At 41.7% G+C, this 25344-nt stretch overlaps 1 protein-coding gene across 2 annotated transcripts; it reads right to left on the bottom strand.

Annotated features, from left to right (window-relative positions):
- Positions 1-793: 793 nt before the first annotated feature.
- On the bottom strand, positions 794-25344 carry ANXA13 (annexin A13). Of its 2 annotated transcripts, XM_050314134.1 has the most exons (12): positions 25281-25337; positions 23574-23648; positions 11772-11850; positions 9440-9534; positions 7649-7819; positions 7064-7097; positions 6902-6981; positions 5595-5663; positions 5276-5377; positions 3257-3332; positions 2325-2437; positions 794-1118 (listed from the first exon to the last, which is right to left on the bottom strand). In XM_050314134.1, exons 1-12 carry the CDS (start codon positions 25293-25295, stop codon positions 999-1001), a joined length of 1029 nt encoding a protein of 342 aa, XP_050170091.1. In that variant the 5' UTR covers positions 25296-25337; the 3' UTR covers positions 794-998. The 2 variants fall into 2 exon arrangements, with proteins under 2 accessions (XP_050170091.1, XP_050170099.1); XM_050314142.1 differs by lacking the exon at positions 23574-23648 and having other exon boundaries at positions 25281-25344.

The raw sequence follows: 25344 nt of genomic DNA, 5'->3' as shown, positions 1-25344 counted from the left end.
CAAAAGGGGGAAGGGGCCAGACACACAAAAAAACTCACAAGCCCATCTCCTTGACCAAAACTCTGCACTCTCCTCTTCTTATTTGCCAGGTCCTATTTTATTATTTTTCACCTACATCTTCTCTCGTATAATTATAGGATTTTAGGGTAATTGAGGAGGAAAGGGACATCCAGTTGTATCTAGGCCAAGCTCCTGCTCAAAGCAGGGTGAACCATGAGATCAGACCAGGTTGCTCGGAGTTTTATCCAGTCAGACCTGGGAAGTGTCCCAGGATGAAGACCATGCAGCTGTCCTGAGGCCCATGCCTGCCGTTTTGGGAACAGCATTTCCTTGCCTGACTGATCCACCTCATGAAAGTCCTATCTCTTTCCCTGCTGTTCTCCTGCATCCTGCACCATATCCCAGGAGGTGGTGCTGATGGTGACCGAAAGTCCTTATCTCCTTCATGGGAAATCTTAGGAGGTGACTATGCTGAAAGTGCAACTCACAGCCAGGGAAATCACTCTGGCCTTCCCTGTTGACAGCAGGATTTTAATCAGATCCCGACTTAAATCATTAATTCACAAGCCCTCAGGTTGTTTAAAGAGCTGTTATAATGAGCTGAGAAGAAATTACTATCCATTTTCTCTTGGCAGGACTGTAATGGCATGACATGACATCCACTGAATCGAGGAGAGAACAGGGATAATATTCAGAATGAGAGAAAGACAGAAAATCTACCCAGAAGAAACAATGACAGAAGATTCCTCCACATACGCAAACACAAAGAGGTCAATTTAGATCCATTTTTTAAAACATGTCTTTATTGCTTAAGGACATTTGGCAAGATAGCCATAACATAAACCTCACATCCAACATTACTTGGCAACACATTTCCCATTTGGAAAGAAAATAAATTGGATATTTTTCTTTGTGCTAATGCCACATTTTTTGGATGCTATTTTGGAAACTAATCAAGAGGTGGCTGCTCAGCATGCCTCTTCATTCTTGGTGGCTTTTTAATGCAAAATTGCCAGGAGCAGCTTTCTGAAGTCCCCAGAGGTATCAGATCGGACAGCTTCAGCTAATGGCTTCTTGTACATTTGCTGGAACTTCTCCTTTATTGCTGGCAGGTCGCTCTGAGGAGACAACAAGAGCCTCTTTAGAAGAGAAATGCATGCTTTGAGTAATATGCCCTGCTCCTACCAGAACCCCTGGGGTCTGATCCAAGGTCCACCACACACCTGGTGGGAGGAGGAGAGGAGAAAGCAGGAGGTCTAAAAATCTTGGAGGACTTTCAGCTTAACATTCAGATTTGTGGTAAGCCCATGTCAGATGGAGTGGTGAGGGGATGCTAACTGAGAAGAGGGCCTGTGTGGAAAGCCATGCCAGGTGGCTGGGGAATCTCTGCCCAGAGGTGCTGTGCCAGCACAGTGTTGGTACCAGAAAAAACACACAAAGGTTGCTGTGAACTCCTGAGGCCATTCCATGGTGGCAAGCAGGGAAAGAGGCACTTCCAGGAGTATGGCTAAAAGAGGGTTTTGTTCTGCCCACAGCAGTAATTTTCTGGTTACTACTGGAGGCGGGGGTAGAGAGGGGAAGAAGTAAACTCCTTGTCTTGAGATTTCCTGTGGAAAGGCACCTAGGGCACAGATCTGATCTCTATCACTGCAGGTTTTAAATGTTGTAATGACTGGGCTGTGTCTTAACAACGAGAATACCCTGGAGCCTAACTTCTCACAATGTGAATCATTGGGAAACGTGCTTTCGTTGTTGCTGTGAAAGGCTCCTCCCCTATGTTGACTGAAACAGACCTGGAGTTACAACCTACACAGTTTACAAGGAAGACTGAAAGATTGTGCTTAAGATCTCAAATGTCTTGTGAAGTTTTGTGCTTTTTAAAATGACAGTTACCTCCTTTGGCTTTTTATTTTTCTTCCCTCCTCCCCATCTGTTTTTCCCAGCTGGAATCAGAGAAAATTGGCAGCATATGTTTATAAGCAATTCTCAGTTTGGGAACTGCTGCTTTACCATTACTTAACTAGGTATTTACTTTTATGCATTCTGTTGGGGCCAGACCTCCCCATGGGTTAGTTTTAACCAGGTACAGTTGACTCCACTTGAAATTGCCTGCATGCTTCCTGCTTTAGTCCTTTTGAAAACAGAAATAGATTCAATATCAAAACTGGAGTTGCCTGGGTACAGAAGCAGAGTGTGACCACTGATGTCATTGGGCTGAAAAGGGTTTACTGAGCACATGATCTATCAGGGCTCACTTCATACCCTCTACATTTGTATTTCTCCCAGAGCTGATGTGAGGCATTAGAGGATGTAAGGTACCCTACCTCAGCCCTGGTCACAAGGATGCGAATCAAGGTTTCTTCATCAGTCCCAGCTCCTTTCATCGACTTGTGCAGAAGTGTGGCAAAGTAACCTGGGCAGTCTTTGGCACAGCTGACTAGAGAAAACAGTAATAAGAGGACTCATTATACTTGTATATTTATAGTTTGTAATACCTCTTCAAGCAGCAGTAAATAAATAAGGAAGAAATAAAGGAAACTCTCTAGGGGTTATGCTCAGACATATAACCTGGTAGGGCTTTAATTCTGAGGCTGGTCCCCTATCAGTATGCCAGGAGAAATCTTGGAGTCTGAATAGGGACATACATCTTTCCACAGGGAGATCAGCACTGAGTACTCTGCCATTCCACAGTGAAAATGACATGAATGAGAACGAGCATTTTCCCCTTTGGGGTTCCTCTTGCCCATCTATTCTCGGGGTAGCTGCTCATTCTGCAGATCACAGGGGGAAGATCTGGGAGAGCCTAGATCCAGATGGAATAGCAGCAAAACCAGTAAGCCAACCAGAGACAGGGCACAGGCTTAAATACCAGTCACAGTCAACCCTAGTGCTAAACTGCTGTTGAGGACCCTGCACATTTCTGTGGTGGCTGGCTAGCACTCTTCTGTGATGCCCAGGAATCTGCTGGAAGTTATCACCAGCCATGGTCTCAGGGGCAGCTTGGAGGTGGTCGCTCCGTATTAGAGAGCAAATAATTTAGCTGTGTGGAGAGAGAACCATTTAGCTGGTTTATTTCTGAAACCAAGGAGTCCAAATCACTACTGAAAACTGCCTTTTTTTTTTTTTCCTGGTGGATATGTCAACTCAATTTAGGGCTATTTCGATGGCTGTTGCCAAGCTGTACACAGACCCCCAACAAGCAATGTCAGGTCATGGCAAGAACTACAAAAGAAACTTTTTTTTTTTTTTTTTTTACCGAGAGTCAGATAAGCCTTCTCCAGATCTCCAGACGTTTCACTTTTAATGGATTCTTCTATGTCCTTCCCACACACCTATGAGGACAACAAAAAGAAGCCATAAGAGCTGCTGTCTGTACATGTCATCCCACTGCCATAAAACTAGCATCAGATTGGGGACCCAGTGGAAAAAGGCCAATCCAGATCCTTTATAGTCTTTCCAGGGGAGTAATTTGAGGGTAAATGAAGTTCTCCTCTGGTGGAAGTGCTCACAGAGCCACTGGCACCAAGGGAAGGTCTACACAACCAGGCAAGGCACACAGTGGTTGAGAGATAGATAACCTACATCAGTCTCATGTGTCTGGCAGCTTCTAGGACAAAGAAACTGCAGCTTCTTCTTGAGTGACCCCTGGTCAGGAGAAACTGTTTGAGCTTTCTCTACCCCTCTGTCAAAGGCTCTGGATGGCTCCCACACAAATAAGATAATTTTTGGAGCTTTACCAGCTCTGTGAAGTTTTGTTACTTATTGTCTTTGGCTTCCCAGGGAAAGTTTACAAGCACTGCAGTTGTCCCCAAGTTTTTGTGTTATTCTTTAGGAAAGGGGAAAAGCAGACTACCACTTCAAAACAGAGTTTATCCTGACTTTTATGAACTTGAGGAACCTCAAAGTCTTTTACTTTGCTCTGTTTTGCTTATCAGGATGGTTCTGCATGATTCAAGACTCCAGTAAACTTTTAGGTCAGAGCTGGGAGACCATGCATACAAGGCAGCAAGGACACCTTCCTGAGAATTTAGGCTTAAGTTCTGCAAGCAACCAACCTGGTTTAGATCTTGCCCTATTTATCTCTCCAGCTGCAGAGGAGGACTGATGTTTGCATGGCTCTAACCTTGGCCCACTTTTACTTCAAGTACAGCCAGGCAGGATGTGGTGAATTGGTTTGGGCAACCCAATCTGCTTGGCTTTAGGAATCAAAACCCCAAGGTAGCTTGGCTATTGGAGCATTTAAATGAATCCCCAGGGTTTGGGCCACTCCAAGGGAGAGAGTATTAGTTTGTAACTGGGTTTGTTCTCCTGCCAGTAAGAAACCAAGACTTGGATTAAGCTGCAAATATTTTTCCAACTATTGGTTCCTTATTATGCTGACACTGAAATATGGCCTTGACTGGAGCTTTTTTCATCCTCAGTGCCCAGGGTTACAGTTTTCTGATGAACTCTGAGTCATCCCATGGAAGTTCAGGACTGTGAACCAGAGGCTGGAGGGGGACCCTTTCCTGAGAATAAACGTCACTGCTGAGCTTCCACCTCTCTGCTAGAAGAAGAACCTTGGATCTCCCACAGCTTTTTCCTTCTGGGGTGATTTTCAGGCAAGATAGCTCAGTGGGGGTCCAGGCCCAAGCATGTGTAAAATGCCCCGGTGGGTACTTTATCCATGGGGAAAAGTTCCATGGGGATCCTGCTGCCTATTTTGCCTTGTGCTCAGAGACAGAGGAAGGTACAGCAAAGCACCTGCACAGGCTGACTGCCCAGCGTGGGCAGACAGGAAGCTTCTGCCGTGCTTCTGCCCAACCAATATGAGGTGGGGAGGTCAGGAGGAGAGACCTTGACAGGCTCTGCTTAGGAGAAGGAGAGGAAAAGACCAGAAAAGCAAAACCTTGCTTCAAGGCAGCAGTTTGTGAACCTGTCCCTTTGCTGTAGGAGTGGGGATACCTACTGCCCTGCAGCTGTGGGAAGGAAACAACAGTGTGACATTTGTTTGGCTGGATGTTGTGTAGGTTATGAAGGGGAATAGGTTCTGCACTGGCAAAAGATACAGCTTTTATCTGCTATTTCTCTAAACTCAGGATACAGTTGTGTAAAAGTATTTCCCAAAATTTTTAAAGCATTCAAGAAGTTATAAAATAGCAAAAAATGGATTGTCCACTCTACACAGAATTATTTAGGCTGAAAAAGACCCTTCAGATCATTACGTGTCATTTTAGGGTCTGCACCTACATGTCAGTCCCTATTGCAACCCACACCGCAGAAGATAAAAACTCACCTTTTCATAGGCTTGAAAAGTAGCTCTCAGCTGGCTATAGCTTCTCTTTGCTAGGACCACATTGAAAGCCAGCTCCTCTGTCCCCCAGCGGCCTTCTCCTGCCTTCAAAATTATATGTTATGTTTTTGAAGCACTTGTTTATTCACAGCAGAGACAAGAAGTCAGCCAGAGCCCTTGATCCACTGAGCTCCAGCCTGAGCCCCCCTTGCTCGTGTCCTTACGCTGTCATTGCTCCCATGCTTGGTGTGTTTAGTCATCCCGAGGCAGCCCTTGCTGCACAGCATGGGGTAAATGGGGATTTTTCCACAAGTGCACTTACTTTATACAGATCTGAGGCATCTTGCTCAGCGAGCTCTGCATTGACCTGTTGGCTCTCATCTCGGGTTGCCTACAGAGAGAGGGATGACCGTAGAAAAAGAAATAAACAAGTACCGGTTACATTTCTTAGTGGAAGGGAAGATGGTCGGCGTGTGGGCCTCACAAATATTTTGGTTATAGTTTTGCTGCCATCTGCTGACAAATGCCTGGTGATAGGCGTGGTGGAACTCGGTGCTGCCGCTTTGAACCATCTGTTCCTGCTCACCACAGCCCCTGCTTTCGCTGACTTCTTGCTGCCTGTGGGGTGGGGTTTATCTCCCAGTTTTCTTTGCTGTGTGCTGGGGCCCTAATGAGATTGCAAATGCTGATGTCTCTGGAGCGGGAAGGTTCCCAGTACCTGCAGTGAAGTGCAGATGGTTTTCACAGTGCTGGATATGCCCCAACAGCTGCAAAATGTATTCCTCACTAATCTATATACTCTGAGTGTTCACCAACACTGTAAGTCCTGGGAGAAAATATGAAGGACTGATCTATGAAAAAAATTAATTAATTAATAATATGTATTTGCCACTCCTGAAAATATACTCCAGGAGATTGAGGAGAGGTGTATTCATACTTTCCAGAATGAGAATCTTAACTGTGATGTATTTAATGATGTGACTGTTAAGTCTTTAAAGTTTCTTATATTTATCCAGTCTTCTCGTTTCCCAGGGCTGTCTGATCTGACTGGCTACCACATTGCATTTCTAGGTGTGATCCTATTTTTCTTAGTTATAGGGTGTCTTTATGAAGATACTGTTTTTTTGCTTTATTTCATGAAAAGGCTTTAAAATAAAGTGTGCTCTAATGGAAAATATGCTTTTTTTGGTGAAAGAAAAACTAACATAACAGCAATATCTATCTTACTTGTTCTGTATCTGTCTGAATTCTAAAATACTTAGCTGAGATGGAAATAAGATTTTGACAGTTTGGGGAAAAAATCAGCATAATGGGGCCATGACCTCAAACGAGTATTCTAGCCATTACTGTGCTATAAATAATAATAAAATAATGCCATTACTTTTAAAGTATCAAAATTTATAAAATTACTTCTGACTTTATAACTTCTGGCTATATATTAAAAAGCTGCAGGCTTTCATAATGAAGAATGCCTTTTGTTTATTGCAATCACCTCATTCTACTACATATCATAACTACACTGTTATAAATACCAGCTAATGCTTATTATGATTACTTAGGGAAGACAGGATTAAAAAAAGGAAATATCTCTGTCAGGTGGCTCCCTAAGAGGAAAGCCCCCAGCCTTACCTCCAGCACCATGACTAATATCTTCCGTAGGGAGCCACTTGTGTCACTTTTTACATCAGCCTCTAGATCCCTATCAAACACTGGGAAGAAAAAAAAATCTGTGAGGGCTCACCCAGTGATAAAGGCTTCAAGTGAAGGTGTTTGAAAGACGAAACTACTTACACCGTTTGTAGGCCTCCTTTATGCTTACAATTTCCTGGGCAAATAAAAAAAAAAAATTATTAATTAATAAATAAGCAAACAAAACAACAGCAAGTCAGTACCGTGCCTGTACTGTGTGAGGTGTAGCAACCACAGGGGTGGGAGAAGCCATGGATTCCCATTCCCTGGTTCAGGACAGCACTTTGAGGGATGTCTGACTCATGCAGGTGTTCCTCTGCTTTCCCCTGCATCTAGATGACAGCTAAAGGGCTTTTTCAATAGGATTTCATTCCTGTACCTCTGAACCACCAGAGCAGTGCCAAAGCTGCCTTTAACGTGTATCCAGGGATTTTTCTCTCATCAGTGTTGCCTCCATGCCACCCATGAGAGAGAGGAGTAGGAAGAAGGAAGAAATCTGAATTATATTGCTCTTAACTCCTGCAAGGGTTTTGGCTCTAGTGTGGCAATCTTATTACTGCAGCCACTGACAAGAGGCATTTCAGCTGTGCAAGTTGGGCTGATCCCTCCTTCTCCTCCCAGGTGATTACTCCTGGTGAGCTCTTTGCCCTGCTACCTGAGGAAGGTGACACACTTTGGTGTCCCAACCTTGTTGTTTCGTGAGCAGAGAATCTCAATCAGCAGCGACTCGTCCGTCCCGGCGCCCTTCATCGCCTTCCGGAGCTCTCGGGCCTCGTACTCGCAGGGCAGGTCCAGCAAAGCCAGCACAGCCTTTTCAAAATTCCCACTCAGGTCTCCCTTCAGGACCTCTTCCATCTCCTGCGGGGACGGTCAGGAGGGTTAGTGCAAAAGCTGAGGGGGAATTAGAGGGTTTCTTAATTTGTTTGAGGGAATTCAATGATTTAAAAGCTTCTTCTATACCACAAAGGGACAAAAAAAAAAAAAAGAATTAAAAAGGCCTTAAAATATGCAGTCTTTTTTTTCTTGCAAAATAAATTCCCTAAAAGTTTTGGTTTCAGATTGAATGAAATGATTGTCCCATCTTCAAATACCAGTCAATATCAGTCCAGTTTTTACTCTTATTTGTCTAAACAAATACAAACTAGTGTTTTTAAAAGCTTAGCAGACGTTTACACTGAAACAAAACACAGAAGCTTCCTGCTTGGAAAGAGCTGCCACAGAAGGGATCAAATTTAGGAACCTTCTCTTTCAGTTTTGGTTAAAACTGGCTTACTGGAAAATCAACAAATTTTTGCAAAGTGCTTTGGTGCCAAGCAATCAGCATTTAAAAAAAAAAAAAAAATCAACCTTCTTTGATGTGATCTACTTAATTCAAAATTTAGAGACCCTGGAAAAGGACTAGCCAGTGTGTGTATGCTGAGGACGCCTGCTGACAATGCATCTGCAGTTAACATTTCCTGTAGGATGGGAAGCACTTGACAAGTTCAGAACAACGAACGAGAAGTTACTAAATTCCCCCTTACATAACCCCAAGTGAACACTCATCTGTTCCAGTCAGAGGCTGCCATCAACGCAGGCACCATGAACCCTGCACGTTCCTGGAGCACCAGGAGGGTGAAATGGTACAACTTGTGTCTCCTTCCCGAGAGATTCAGGTCGCCCAGGCAAGGGAGAAGGGTTGATACATGTTGATGTAACTGGGATGTCCCATGCCATTTGCTCATTTCTGATGCTTATTTTTATTAATCCTCATTATAGAACTAAATTTATAGTAGTTATGGAATGAAAATATGTATCATGCTTGATGTAAATTTTACATATAGAAGGCTTTCAGATTCAGTGCTGACTGTCTTATTGACACTGATTAATGACTAATGAGCAAGCAGACCTTAGGAAAATACCAATGTATTTAGTAATGAGCTCTGCAGGATTCAGCTGTTTCCTGAAATAATATTTTGGAAGCTTTAATTTTTCTTACACGCAAAATCATTAAGGCAGTCTATGCTTCCTCCTGCAGAAATCGAGTGCTGAATGAGACTTCTTAGTTTTGCAACATGTTCTACTTCAAGACTGGAATAAAATATAATTGTACAAGATCACATAGTTTCTTTGAATTTGAATCTGGTCTAAGTGGGACTGTGACTTAAAATTTCCCTTTTACATTAACTTTTTTTTCTGAATGTGCTGAAGATGAGCATGAGCTGAAATATTTTCTATTTCAGCTATAAATTATTTCATAGCTCTCCCAACTTTGATTAAAATGCTCTGATCTGGTTAAGGCTGATTTCAACAAGACTGAGGCATAAAATTAGAAATATAACCAGTATTTTAGGAGATAAAATAAATTGCTGAATCAGAAACTAACTGGTGTCCTCCTTAAATCTGCTGTGCCCTTGGTATTTTCTAAAGCAGAGGCCTATATGATGTATTTTTAGAGGCATGAGGTTTGAAGCAGAGAGGCCATTTATTTCAAAATACCTTGCTATACAGAGCCTTGTACTTCTGTTTTATTTGTTGTCTCTGGTCCGATGTTCGACTTGACAAGACTTCAATAATTTTCTTTTCATCAGTTCCTGGAAAAGAAGTTGTGCATAGGAATTATTTTATCAGGAATCTAATGCAGGAGAAAGAAAATGTGATCTCTAAAGATAAAAAAAAATTGCTGTACATATATCCCCACTGCTCCACCCTTAGGATTTGTACCATCTAAGATTCTTTTGAGGATAAATTTAACTTAGTCAGCTACAATGTTCAGACCATAAAATAAAAATTCACCATCTCGTGCTGTTCATATTTCATCAGGGAAATTGAGTCTTCAGTTTGAGGAGGTCAGACAGTGCTCCTAAAATCAGCATTATGCCAGTGCCCATAGGCATACAAGTTTTTGGTGTCAATACTTTTTTGAGTAGTCCCAAGGGATCAGTCACCAGATCCAGTTTATTAAGTGTGTGAACTGTTGTGCTGGCACAACAGAATGAGGGGTGTGTGGTGAGAGACTGGGGTGGATGAGGATGTCTTTGAATCAGCTTCATTAACCCACTGCCAGGATGTACAGCCTGTACAAAATCAGTATTTCTTTTGCTAAATGGAATCAGGAAGAGAAGCCAGAACCAGCTTTGATGGTCTGGGTCTGCTGATGCTGCTTTGCTTGGCAAAAAGAGTGCAATGGGAGTACGGGATGTCCAGAGGGATGCAGCTGATCTGGTGCCCCTCACATGGGGGAACTGAACATGCAGGACCCCTCCAGGAGAAAAGCCCTCAGTCAGCTTTGAGCTGTAACTTATGCAAGTGGTGGGAAAAGCTTACTAAAGGCAATGACCTCATTCTTGTACTTTCCTTGCCCTCAGCCATATAAACAGATGTTTGAACTGAACAAGCTTCTGGAAGGCATTCTGTGGCTGAGACAGTCATGTTACCTGGATATCCAAAAGACACAACAGAGCAGCTATTGCATTAACACAGGTGTCCTGGTGCACTTCCTTTAAGGGCCAGCAGCTCGACTCAGACATTATTTCTTCAAGACAAGTATTGAAATGGAGAATTTGCATCAGGAGAGGCATATGACCCAGCATGTGATGGGCACTGCCAAAATGCCATAGCATGCAAAGACTTAGACGGCAGATCAAAGGCATCAAGCCATATTCCAGGTCTGCTGATGCACATCCTGCTGGTGGACACTGCCCCATGCTCTCCTTGTGCTCTTCCATCTGTTGCACCCACCTACTGCACTTTGTGCTGTGCCTCAGTGCTTTGTTAGCAGGGACTAACAAGGGTTTCTGAGTAGCAACCAGCACAAAGGATAAAATTACAAATTATACTGGCATTCAGCAACAGCTGATTCATTTCCATGCCTCATATCACCACCACATGAAGGGCAGCTTTTGCCAGTTGGACATATTGCCCAGTTCTTCCTGTTTAGAACTGAGGCAGAAAGTATGGTTCAATTTTTGAAGGAAGTATGATCCTATCTGACAACATGGGGTTAAGATCTCAGTAGGAGGAGAGTCCTCTGGGAACTGTCTTGAAGGGGCTCAATTGATAAGACAGGAACAGTTTCTGAAATTCAGCACTTAACTAGCTGATTCTTAATGTCAGTGCTATACCAGGAAGAATAGGTTAAATACATGTTTACTGTGCAAAGACCTGGAGTGAATTAGTAACTTATTGGTCTTGTGTGCTGCCTGGCTGTTCTTCCTCTACTGGACATTGTCACCTCCATGGACCTGAGGATCCCATGAAACGCTGTGCATTCCTCACTCACACCAGTGCACAGTCAGGCAGCTTACTTCAAACCACCTCAGAAGATGGTGGGAACCAATATTTTTTTGTTAAAAATCACTGGTGCAAGTTGAAAGAAATATATATTCCTTTCAGTTGATAGAGTTGCAGTGGGCTCTGCTGAACAGGAGATGGTGGTGAAGACAGAGGTGGTGATGGTTTTTAGTGGTTCCTTGAAAGCCTGGGAAAGGACATATGACCATGACCTAAATCTGCCCTGACTAGCAGAACCTCATGACTGTGATATCAGTCTTGGCAGCTTCATGTTCCTATCCCAGGGAACAAATAGTATGTTTACCCCGATCCTCTGGAGGCAAGTAATTAACAAACTAGATCTTACCAGTCTTTGAGGAACAAGCTGGCTTCCCTTCCTTTTTATCTTCATGGGTGTGAATGTTCTTGGAGTCAGTAAGTGACAGAAAGCATAAAGATTGCCTAAAACTCATTGGAACAGTTGTTTTGCCTTAAGTTCATGTACATCTCTTTTATAATATGGAATTGCCCTTTGTACAAACCCCAAGAACCTCCTTACCTGCTCCTTTACAGGCACTGTGTATTTTCTTGGCATCTCGGTCTGCATCAAAACCGTGATGATGGTGTTTATGGGTTGACTAGGAAGACAGAGGCACAACAGACACATGGGAAACAATTTTGCGTTAGAATGACATCAGTTTGGGCCTGGTTTTTGCTTGATCTTTGTTCACGCCATCTAAACCTTGAAGTTCACAGTGGGCTTTGCTGAAATACTGTACCTGTCACTAGGGCTCCTTGAAAGGATCCACAAGTAGCTGTTACCACGTGACACACAGTGCTGAACCTATATAACTTTGTTCTGCCAGTTCTGCCTTATGTAAATAATTAAGGGTAATAACTTCATATTAGGCATCTTCATGCCAGATCAAGTATCATTTGTTTGTACCACTTTAACGACAGGCAAATACAAAAGCCTTATCAGGTGCATACAGAACCAGGCCCTGAACAAAAATTGGCCCTGAAAATCTTTCCTGTGTTGATGCATTCATGCAAACAAGATAATTGTAGATATATGACATGCTAAAGCTTTTTGTTGTTGTTGTTGTTGTTGGGGTGTTTGTTTTTTATTTTTATTTATTTGTATTTTTTATTATTTTGGAAAATTAGTGCATGTGGCTACCTTCACCTAAACCTATTTGGGAGAATAACTCAAAGTCCACAGCCATAGCAGCAATTTACAGCCTGACATATCAATGTAAACAGAAAACTGTGTGCGCTTCTAATCTGACAAGCTGTGAATCACAGAGGCTGAAATGCTCCTATGTCTTCTATTCTGCTGTTTCTCAGACAAGGATAGAATTATCTGAGACCACAAGGTCAGCAACAGCTTCAATCCCTGTAATATTATTAATCAAATCTCTTAAATGCCTAAACTCTAAAATAGTACTAAAATATAGGTCCTAGGCTCCTAAATCAAGTGAAACTATATATAGACCATGGACTCCAGGGGGTCTAAATGGGAACTGTAAGTGCTTTGGCACTTCCATTCAAATAGCAACATGAGCATCAGGCTACTTGCTTGGCAGGGCTGCCAGGCACTGGCACCACCACTGTTAATTAAGGGTTATGATACCCCAGGGTATGGCAGTCTGCTTTTAAGCCCTTCTGAAATTGCCATAGGCCTACTGAGGAGCAGAAGATGATGGCTGATTAATCTCCTTGTCTTTGGGGATAGAAGAGGGTAGAGACAATTCCTGAAAGACTTAAGGCACAACATCATTGAGCTTGTGGGATAAAGAGAATTTAGCCATGTGGTTGTGGGCCATGCTCTGCCATGTACCCATCTGGCCAGAAAATGTGTTTTATTTACAAGATACAGCCTGAAAGTCTGTTTATTGGTATTCTGAAAAAGTTTCATGCTGTCACCTGTTCTGGTGAAAGAGCTACAAGTCTGGCTAAAGGGGTCCTCCCTCAGGGTCAGTTCTCACAGATAAAACCCAAATCCAGTCCCTACACTGCTTTACTAATGTACCTTTGTGATAGACTAAAGGCCATTTGGGCACCTGGCTTTTCCAATGCAGTGATACAACTCACTGCTGTAGTGCAGCCATCTCACTGAAACCAAAAGTTATTTTTACAACTATAACAATTAGTAAGGTACAATAACAGTGCAATAATTTCTCTTAATCTCTACAGCACAAGCTAACACTTTAATTACCACATCATTGTGACAAATGTTGCTTTTGAAGATGTATCCTAGTGTATGCTCACATACAAACTTCTCTAAACCTTTCAAACAACACGGAAATAGATGCTTATCAGTAACCAATATGGTTACCAATGGGAGATTTTATTTAAGTCTTCAAATTTCCCAGGAAACTGGTCAAAATGGAAAACCACAAAGTTAGAAAACTGATGCACTGATTAGTATCCAAAATGAATTGCATTTACGCTTTTCTATGGCGTTAGGGTGTAGGTGCTTTTCCTGTGGTGGCATCATGTACAAAAGATATGGACTAGCAGGCTGAGAGAGCTGAGGTTGTTCATCCTGGAGCAGACAAGGCTCTAGGGAGATATCATTATTTTGGCTCTGTAGTGTCAGTATGCTTATGGTTGATCTTGCTTCCTGTGTTAGGCAGCCGCTACTGAAGATATCCTAGAGTTGTTTGCAAAGGGTTTCTTTGTAAGGACCAAGGAAGCAGCTGAAAAATCAGAAAAAAAGGGAAAGTTCTGTGGCACAAAATACAGAGAAAAGTGCTAACATATCAAATGTAGACATTTGACTACTTTGCAATTATCCAAGTGCTATTCTAATTTATAGACTCTCAGATTTAGTCCATCAATATGAGTTGAGAACTGTTGCTTCACATTCACTGCCTCCTGACCTGGCGCAGGAGATGCACTGGTGAGAAGTGAGAAGAAAGAGGCTTCATCTGGCATTCACTTGTGCTTTTCAGTCATTCAACCTGGACAGAAACATTGACACAAACTCTGAAAGGCAAGAGCTGGTTTGTACTGCCTTGCCTTGCCCCTCAGCAGTGCTGGGCTGTGGGAATTGCCCTTATCATGCCAATGCTGTTGCCCCCACAGCTCCCGCTGCCCCAAACCTACCACAGATGCACCTGCAATGTCCTGGTAATGTCATGACAGAACACTGAGAGTGTGGTTTGCTCTCTCATGTCTTGATGGCTGGTCAGTTATCCTCAGGTGAATGAGTCCTTAACTCCTAAGCACAACCTGTCATTGTAGGTGTTGTGTTTGTGTGTAGCACAGGTGAAGCAGGTAGGAAAATGGTAACACCAGAGACCAAAATAACATTGCAGGTTTGTGAGGATTATTCATAAAGATATATATACAGAAACATTTCTTTTCAAGGGAAAAATTGTGTGGGAGCGAAGGAAGGCCTGTTTCTTAATGATGTTCAGGACATGTTTGTTTTAAAGCACCAGAGGAATTTACTGAGGAATTTAAGCTCTGCTAAAGATTGTGTCTTCAAATAAATCACTGCAGGACATGAAGTGATGTGCCTGGGGTTTACCATTCTTATAGCACTGTGTGTAATATTAGCCTCAGCTGTATAGACAGGAAATCTGATACACTGGGTAAGTGACTGTCAGGGCCAGTGTCTGGGTCACTGAAAAGCCCTGGCTAATATCCACTACTTGTGAGTGGATATCCACTACTTGCTGAGTCCCAGCCTTGACCCTGCCCACTGATGTAGTGTTCCCAAGCCAGAGAGGGAGAGCTCTTTCAGAACTGTACTGCTTCTTACCCTGTGGATTCTGACAGGTGAATTTTCCTGTAAGGGATATATGGGAAAATAAATTGATGTTTAATACCATTTGTAACTTGTAGACATTTTTATTTTAAAAATATGGGCAGAATCACTTTAATATAGTTCTTTTTTTGGAGTTAGGATCTTAGATTTGAAATATCAGGTGGACAGTCTGAACACAGGCTTTGCAGCTGGACAGAGGATGTGAGAGAACCTGCTTTCAAAAATCAGTCCAGTTCCATCTGCTGATTTAATTTTCTTCTCATTTCTCCCTAATAGTTCTATATTAATTAGTGTAACCAGAGTTCTGGTGGTAAGAAATCTTTTTACTTCCACCATAGCTGTATTTATGACCTGTGTCAAGGCTTGTTTTAACTTAACCTGAATAGTTTTTGCCTCACTCAAGCATATTTTGGACAATAATCCTTTTCCTTTGAAACTTTGGCTAGAATTGCCACAGATTTATTTCTATTAAACTGGACAGATTATAACTGAGATAAAACTAACACTTCTAACTTGTAAAGCACACCAAGTAGTTTTTCATACTGTAAATTACATTTGACTTTAAGGAGCTGTAAGATGAGTTTATAGTTGAAGATGGTCTGCAATGCTCAGAGAAGCATTTGGAGATTTTTCTTTGATGTTTTAGCTTGTGGAGTCCTTATGGAGCACAAATAAACTGTTTAACAAAGATGTCAGCAAACCCAAGAAAGACAGAGGGGTGGGGGGTGGGACTGAACTCTGATGGAATCAAGACATCAGTATTTCAAATTGGTGGGACACTGCAATACATTGCAGACATTTCTGAAAACAAAATCTAATATCTTCCTCGAGCAAAAGACAATAAACCTTGCAGTAGATACAAAGTGCTCATCTGTCAGTAGACAGTAACAGAAGAAACGCTATCATGAACATGCCAGGTATCTTTCCATACTGCAAAAGAGACAAAATGTGCCCTCCCTGAAAACAGCTGATAATGCAGCTTGAAAAATCAAAGCTATTTTTCCAGTTCCATCATCTCATGCAGGTGCCACAAGCACACTCAGGAACAGAGGTTTATGGAGGAGTTCTCTCAGAACGATGGAAAGAGCAGCTGCTCAGGGTGCTGGTCACCTGCTGCAGCTCTAACACAGATCAGCGCTGATAAAGTACATGGATAAAAAAAATCACTAGGAAGAGCCAGCAGGAATGTGGCTGCTGACCAGAACAGTCAAGATGCAGCTTAAGTAGCTTTGGGCAGAGCTCTGAAAAGGGCAGGATTTATCCAGGCATTTTGGGTGCCTACCTGCTCTTCATTTTTGCCAGATCTATTTTATGTGCTTTATTTAGTGGATGTCTTACTTCAAGTTTCTTTGGCTGGTTTTGTTGTTGTTTGTTGTTGCTGTTGTGTTGTTTTGTTTGTGTTGTTTTATTTTTTAACAGAAATAAAAATTAAATCTCACAGAAAGGGCAGACTGAGCCAGCCATGCTCTTTACAGCATTCAGTCATGCACTTGACTGGGGTCTGGAATAAAATTCTGGGCAGTTGTCTAAACATAGGTCTCTGGTGCTGTTAGAGATGTCCCAGGGTAAGCTGCCTGCTGCCCGTCAGACATGTGTGGTCTCCTGTGGGCCAGCACCTATTGATGCGTCATGGACGTCTCACATACCTGAGAGCATCACCAGTGCATACTGGAGGTGGGCAACACAATCATGCCAGAGTTTTTCCAGGCATTTTCTTATGCTTCACATATATCTAATTATGTTCACAAATTTGGGTTGGACAAAACTGAGGTTTTAAAAAGAATAGCATAAACTAGTTCCGTGTGCAACAATCTGAGCTTTCTCTCTACCAAGCAGGTGAGCACCAGCAGCCCCTCTGCCTGGTTTCCCACAGATTTGCATCTCCTGACTGGCTCATTTTGGTGCCTCTACTGCCAGCTGCAGCTGAAGCAATTCCTGTGATGGGCACAGGCATAATGGCCCATCACTGTGTGGATTCTTTGGTGTCTTATAAGGGTTGAGTTCATACCTTGGTCTTTTGTTCAGGGGGTTTCTAATATAGTCTCTCTCCTCTCAAGATTTTCAAGGAATGTAACAGACAGTAATTATTTTGAGATTAACAACCTGCTGGTAAATTAATCTAAAATTAGCCAGTGGGCTCAAACTAGGTGACAAGCTCAAGCTAGGGTGACAGATACGAACATACTGCATTCCTCTACACCCTCTTGCATTCCATTTCTTTAGGAAGCCAACTCCCAAACTATCCGTAATGTCCCAAAGGTAAGGACAGAAACACCAGAAATCAAACAGACAAGTCAAACCAATTGAAAACCCATCACAGATAGGAAGCTATGGAACCTGTTGAGATTTCTCAGTTCTCACTATGCATAGTCATTGAGCCACCAGTTCAAAGACCTTCAGGGAGCCCAGTCTCACAATAATGAACCCGTTCTCTTCCAGCTCAGCACAGCTAGAGCTGTCAGGATTGGTTTAGGCAGAGCTGATCTTCCTGTAGGCAGTGGATAAGTGAGCTGACACCTCAAGGTGCCTTCCAGTTCTAGGATTTTCTTTCTCTTTTGTGTGGAGAAGAAAAATTTATTTTCCCTGTCTACCAGGAAATGTCCCAAATCGTGTAGTCACCTTGTTAGCATAAGAAACAACAGTACTGGGGTGTGCATCTCGTTAGTTAAACTGTACCTAGCACAGTAGGATCAGAGAAGACAGCTTCTGGCAAATCAGCACCTACATGATTAATTTTTTATCAACATACACATATCTAAGATTAATTATTTATCCTGGCAGAAGTCTTTAATGAGCTATAATGCAACTGGAATCCAAGATTAACTAGACTAACAGTAATGGATGGGGGGAAAAAAGGGCATGTTGTCTTAGATCTTATGATTAAAACCTTCTAGTACATCACACATTGTCAGGATAACATCCTGTTAGCAGAACAAACTCTTCACTCCCACCCAAAGCCATAGTCTTAATGACAGCCCAAAGCTCATCGCTCATTTCAAGCATTTCTGTCTGTTAAGAATAAAACACAAGAACAAACATGGGAGTAGGGTGCTGTGTTTTAATTCTGATCTACTTCTTCAGATGAACTGAAAACCTAATGCTATATTTGTACTTCATCAATAGTCTGAGTTACTAAAACAGATGTTGCCAGTCATAAAGATGTTTTTCACCCTATCACAGTGGTACCTTGGGCCTCTTTGACCTGGGTCAATTTTTCTGGATCACAGCAAAAGGTATGAGCACAACCAACTCAAACTATTCTGTTATTCTGTAACAATAGACAGCTTTTAGTACACAGCCTCCTACCACTAGATAAGGTGTATTATTCTTACATAAAAATAATAATGTCACCTTATTTAAACCTTTGCATTCCTAACAGAAAATATAGAATATATAGAAATATATATAGAAAATATAGAAAATATAGAAAAATAGAAAATATTTCTTCCTGCTTGTGTCAGCTAACAATGCAGTTGAGACTGGAATCAACACCAAGAGAGAGGAGGACAAGCCAGTTCAGTGGTAGCATCCAGCCTGCCTGACAAACAACACCTGTCTCACCCATGGCAAAGATACATATCACACATCTCAGAGCTGTGGATGGGAGAGCTCTCTGAGTCAACAGGCAGAAGACTGCTCTTCCACCAGGAGCCTCCAGCTTCGCCATGGGATGGATGAGGGCCTTGGTGCCTGGTGATCTGTGGCAGCAGGGCCCTGGGACACACAGCCCTGTTCTGGTCCATGTTAGCCAGTTTGGCATGGGACTGCAAACGTTCCTGGGGGATCAAAGGTTGACTTGCTCAGAAAGCTCCAGACCACCAACCAGAAAGGGCAGGAAATGAGATAATGCCCATTTCATTTCAATGGGGGGGTACTACCATAAGAAAAACTTCCAAATATTAGAGCTCTTTAATATAGTGGAGAAGCAAAAGAAACAAAGAGCCATTGCTGGTAGGCAAGGTCAGGCCTCATCTAACTGGGAAAGGCCATTCAGGGTGAGGATATCTCATCATTAGTCGGTGGTGTGCTCACCATCTCCTATCATCCTTGCATCAGAGCATGAGGTTCTTCTGCAAGCTCTCTCTTCTGTACAGTTCAAATAAGTGGGCTCAATTATTCAGGTAGGAATTTGTGTGAAATGTGAAGGCTTTTAGTACACAGGTGAGAGTAGATGGGCACTAACATTTAAAAACAAACAGAAGCAAACAGCTGCAGCACGTTGCAGCAGGGCAGTATCAAAAAGCACCGGGGCTTGTGCTGCGGTAATAAAAAGGTGGGGTTGACAAACACCTTTTTGATGTATCAATTAGCAAGTGCTACCTTAAGACAATGTATCCTTTTGACCACAAGGTTCCTTCTTCTCCTGTTTTGTAAAACGTACCTGTCATTTTTGTCCTGTCATTTCTGGTTTTTTGAGCGTTTTTCTCGATCACATTTTTGTCAACCACAATATGCAACTGGAAAATTGCCATCTGCCTCCTTGACTGCTCAGAGAATGGTATCAGCCTCCTCAGTGCCATCCACCATCTGCCAGCCAGGCTGTCACTCTCCCAAATCCTTGTGGCTGCTTTATGTCTAACAGCTGTATGACAGCAAAATCCTGGCTTGCTCCTGACAGTCTATTTGCTATAAAGATCAAAACAATTTCTATACGAATTTATACTGGATAACACAATATATGTAAGTCTTATGGATTAAACTTCATTACTCAACAGCCTTTGCAATGACTCTGTGACTCTTTCCAAACCAAGAGGTGCAAACCCTGTTTTCTCTATCTGAGACTAAACAGTGACAATAAGATCCTCATAGAACTAATCACGTTTACTTTTTCCTATTCAAAAAAGTGGCAACAGTTTAGGTAATTGCTCTGATAGTTATTTAAACTGCAAAATTAAAACCACCTTTCTCCTACAATATCCCTCCTGTTTCTAATACTTCTTAATATCTCATAATACTTGATGACTAACTTTTTATCCAATTTATTCATGATCATCACCGTGACAGAGAAGTCCACAATTAAGAGAAAAAAATAAGTTTGGGGTGGTTCTCTCATGGCTGAATTTTATAGTGTCCAGTTTTAATGCTTCCAAACATTTCTGTGGCTGGTAGAACACCTTAACATAGAGTAATTTTAAAATCAGAGTAAGCTACCAGGGCACCACGCAGTGGGGATACCAGTGTTTCAAGATTGCAGCTTTTACTTCTAGAGGGTTCAAGCCAGATACTTAAATACCTTTGAGATGTGTGAGCACACCCAGCACCTGCATGGGGCTGGCAGAGGGGACATGGGGCTGACAAGGACCTGACTCACCTGGTGGAGCAGCTGAAGCCAAGGCAGAAAAGGATGCTAGAAATCTTTAAAGACTCCATGCCTGTGGATAGTCATGAGTCATGCCTCACACCACTTCCTTTTAATACTTACCTTGCAAATGGAAGCCATAAAAAAAGCAAACAAATGGCTTTATTCACCTTGGACAAATCTAGTATTTCAAGTCTCTGTTACGCTGGGGCAGACTTGTCTACTATTATTTTATTGACCATAATACCTGGTTGGGAAACACTTGGAAACCGGCATATTTCAGCTCTTTTTCTGCTGAGATACCAAACCCCTGACTCAAGTGTTCTTATGTCTTATTAAAATTTTACACTCATTACTTTAACTAAGACCTGTGATGAGTTCTGGTAGGTTAACCTTGATGGAACTGAAGTAAATTCTTGTGTATGCCAGAGTGAAAGCTAACATGACTTAGGTATACCTAGGGAGGGCTGAAATACTTGGGCACAATCTTTGAGAACATCATGCTGACTCCTTCATGTATTTTAAAGCTCAGTTATTTACAAGGAGAATAACCTGAATGATGTTGCCCTCCTCCAGGGAAGCCCCAAGATGACATGCTTCTCCCCCTGGCCCCTTTATTGTTTCTAAAATATTCCTCTGCGAGACGTGTTACCTAAACACCATCTATACATTCATAGGCACATGAAGGGCTGTTACATACAGACATGCATGTTTAGTGTCCAAAAAAACCAACTGTGCCTATGGAACTTGGAGGTTTTTGTGTAACACCTTTCTACGTCACAGGAAGGAGGTGGAGGAAGTTTCAAGATACTCTCAGGTCAGCTGAGTCACCTAAAGCAGCAGCAATCGATCCATTGCTTCAGCCACTAGTCATAGTTAACACAAAGGCAGAGTAACTTTTCTGGATAGCAACTTTTGAAAATTTTATATTATTTTGAAAGTAGCTGAGTTCTTGTTTGACATAAGCCCCTAGAACTGCAGGGCTGCAATTTGAGCTTTATCTAAACCATGTGGCTACATTGTTTAAGTCAAAGATGGATTACAGTAGAACCTGGAGGTAATAATCTAATCCTTGATAATAGTAAAGATGGGTTGTATTGAAACTTGAACAAGGTGGACATAATTAATAGTTAGAATAGACAAACCTAGCAGCTTAAATATTACTGAAAAATTAATAGCTAGAGTGGACAGCCCATGGATTGTGGTATATGAGCTATACCAACCACATTACAACATGGACTACAGAACTGACCAAAACCAATGTGAAGACCATGTGGCAACCACCTGGTAATGAAACAGTGAACCAATAAAGATGGACAAGACCCCAGACCATGACATTACTACTGGTCTGGACTATTGCATGAGGAACGGGGAGTTTAGATTGTGAGGGTTTAATTGTCCAAAGGGTTTCTTTGTTCGGGGACCCTCTTTTGAGGCACCTAAACTTGATGTACCAGATATCATAACTGATTTGTGCCAATAAAGCCATCCAGTGGAGACGAGAGTCTAGTGACAAAAAATTTCCTAACAGTAACCACAGGAGTTGGTAGAGTATACTAAAACTGTTGTAAACAGAGAAGAGCATTAGAGCCCAGATACCTCAGAATTTTATGTGTCTTTGTAAAACATTCCTTGACCTATTTATATAATGTCATGAATTTTGATATTTCAGATGGGTTCTTTATTTTTCCCCCCACAAATACATCATAATTTTTTCATGTGTAGATGCCTGTTAACACCTAATACAGCGGCATTCACAGGACAGCCTCAGATCTAAAAGGAACAGCAAATAGCCTGAATAAAAAGGGACCATGGAAATGAAAAAATGTGCCACAGCTCTTCCCCAGTGCTGCATGGCTGAACAAGAAGTTATTTCTGTCCTCTGCTGCCTATGGGCTTATGGCCAGGGACTGAACAAGAATCGACTGTCACTGAACACTGGTCTGCCAGGGGAAGCAACAAAGAGCAATTGTTGAGCTTCGTGATGAGATAATAAAATCACGCTGTGGTAATATTTGTACTAAGGAAACATTTCTACAAGGGCAGTTATGTGCACAGGCAACACAGAAGTCCCTGTGATGTTTGTGAGCTGACATCCAAGAGGACTCCTCAGGCAAATATGTTCTCCAGGTTATACTTACTTTTTTACCTTAAAGTTCTCAAACCTGCCATCCCCTTTGTATATTACAGAGCCCTCCCTGGCAGAAGGTTTAGGCTGCTTTACAGTGAGAAGATGAAACTCAAGGATATGCCAGAGAAGCTCTAAAAATGGTTTAAATTAAAACCAAAGAACTCCCCACCCCCATTAATCAAACATCACAGAATAATGCATAAAGAGTCTTCATGTATTTTTGAGAGATAGAAGGTTAAAAAAAATTACAACATTTCACATAAGTAAAAATCCACCAAACCTTGCAAATCATATAATAAAAACCATTGCTGCTGTTCCCAAAACGTCCCCAAAGCACCCTCCTTACAGCAGAGCAGCCACCCAGATTTTCAGGTGGATTGACTTTTAATATTAAGGACAGAAGAAGTACAGATAAGCTTGATGCAAGACTGAAAATAATTAAAATAATTAGAGAACTCAAATCTCTAGGGATGTGCCATCAAAAACACTGCTTGATTGTAGAAAAAAGAACCAGATTGAGTTCAGAGAGTAAAAAGCATTTGGAACTATGCACATTTCAAGCTGTAATGTTGCATAAGTTGTAGTTCTTAATTGGGAACTCAGCTTCTAAGAGTTGGTGTTGATTAGAAAAATTTTTACTGAAAGCATTTTTTTCAGTAAAATTTGACTTTTTGTTCAAATTAACATGTTCAGGAAGATACTAATTGTGATGAAAGCTCCATTTTAAAATGACATAGCTGAAAAGTTCCATTTTAATATCCACATAGTGGAACCTTTTCACTGAAGAATGCTTAGCTTTCAATGAAAACTTCATTTAATAATGACATTAAAAAAAAAAAGTTTTAAAACCTCAATCCATTTAAGCAAATAAAATACCTCATTTGATATAGATATTCAATTTTATATTTCTTCCAGCAGAAGCTATTGAAAAAAATTTCACTTCTGAAATTTCAAAGCAGACAAAGTTTTGGAGATATGTATAATTCAACAGAATGAAAAAAGCCATCTTTACCCAGCCAGCAGTGCCAGTATTGACCACAAAAGAGGAGCTGCCCCTGTGCATTGCAGTGCCTCCCAAAGCCGCCCTAAACCTCAGCAGCAGGTGCTGCAACATCACAGTGCCCCTTTCATTCTTCATTAAAAAAGTGCTTACTGGCTCATCTGCTGACAAACTGGTGTTCCCTACGGCTGGTTTTCGTATATCCTCTGCGAGTTTGTAAGACTTGCTCTGGAGGTTTGAAAAACACAACACATAAGACACTCGTGAGCCTACGGTTGCAGGACACGAGATTAGGAGAAAGAACAAACTGCAGCTGAAAATTCTATTATTTTATTTTCAGGCTGTTCCAGAAGCGGTTCTTTGACACAGGTGCAGGTATTTCTCCATAGGAACAACAGAATGGTGCAATTCCCAGATGAGTCATGGGATCCTCTTTCAACACGGGCTCACACCTCTTCCCACCGTAGCCTACAGCACAACTCTGGTGTACTGCTCCCACATCCAAGCCTACCTAGTCCAGCACGGAGCTCAGACACCTGCTAAACCTGCCTGAGATGCAGTGCTGTGATCACTCCTGCCACAGACAGACCCCAGCTGGCTGGTTTAAACCTGAATCGAGTGTGCTTGCTCTACGCTGCATTCAGTGTACATTCAGTCCACTGAAAGGCTCTCCAGAGCCAGGACTGTCACCAGATGCCTGCCAACAACCCTGTGATGTGTGATTATATGGACACCTGGGGCTGTGCAGCAGGAGCCTTCTTGGCCTTGTTTCCTATGCACAGGTAAGCTGCTAAACTGCTCCCTTCTCTTTCCTTATCCAAACAGACAGTCTGCAAAAAGATGGTGTCAAGATGGGACCATCCACCCGTTCACAGGGAGACAAAAAGCTCCTTGGATTAATAACTGGAGCTTAATGCAAATGGTATGGGGTCTCTTGCTCAGTCTGCCAAAGAAAATGTCCTGCAGAACTGGTCCACAAGCATCAGATCTTTGGCATCTCTCAAGGCCTTGCTGAATTTGAATTAAAAAATAGTCACATGACAAAGTAATATAAATCTTAGAGAAACTAATGTCACATTAGCCTGTATCAGCAAATAGGCTGTTGATACAAACTGTAAAATTACAGGTTTTCAGCATTCAAGGAGAAAATGCATTGCTGACTAAATATTGCTTTTATCCATTGGTTTTAAAATTGGAGCTAAAACCCCCAGCTTATTCAGCACAAGCTACTTATCTTTCAGAGGGACCAATCATTCACTGCTATCATAAACAAGCTTTTGACAATCATGTGTTTTTGAGGTTAAATGTCATTATGCAGACACACAAATGTTAGCCAATATTCCCTCAGTCAAAATTTATATAGTAATTTGATGTAATAAATCCTGACACCTGGATTTTAATCAGGCCCTTTTGTGAGCACCACACTTTGAGATTACTCTTGTCCCTGCTGTTCTGTGATAAACAGCCAGATTTTCAAAGTATCGGCCTGTGGGACAGGAAGTTTTTCATACATCTCTAAGGAATTATTTTAGCATTCAGAATGTTCCAACACAAATTTTCTAAACTAACTAAAATTTATTTTCCCATTACATTCAACACATCATTTCTTTTTATCAAAAAAATATGCTGCCCTGTTTAACTAAGGAGATTAAAACACTTAGGACCTGTGTATTATAATAACTTCATTATTCATGTACTGAAATGAAGCAATGTTACCAGCTGCATACAAGTTTCTCACACGAAGTTGATTTTGAGGTTAAATCTTCACTTGCAGCTGTATTAATATTAAAGTGAAAACTGACAAAAACAAACCCAGGAAATCGTTGCATTCTTGACAATCCAAATTAAATAACTACTTACATGTGAACTGCCCATTTTTGCTTAGCCTGAATGTGGAAGATGCAACTCTTCTCTTCGGTAAAAC

This window comes from Myiozetetes cayanensis, unplaced genomic scaffold, assembly GCF_022539395.1.
Source record: "Myiozetetes cayanensis isolate MyiCay16 unplaced genomic scaffold, myiCay2020 scf1, whole genome shotgun sequence".
Taxonomy (NCBI): domain Eukaryota; kingdom Metazoa; phylum Chordata; class Aves; order Passeriformes; family Tyrannidae; genus Myiozetetes; species Myiozetetes cayanensis.
This window is presented reverse-complemented; position numbering and strand designations above follow the sequence as displayed.

Bases quoted from the DNA above. Each gene is read 5' to 3' on its own strand.
- ANXA13 (XM_050314134.1), bottom strand. The intron at 9,535-11,771 runs GTAAGGAGGTTC...CTTCTTTTCCAG, and splicing joins CAGTGCCTGTAAAGGAGCAG to GAACTGATGAAAAGAAAATT. The intron at 7,098-7,648 runs GTTGGGACACCA...TTATTTGCCCAG, and splicing joins TCTGCTCACGAAACAACAAG to GAAATTGTAAGCATAAAGGA.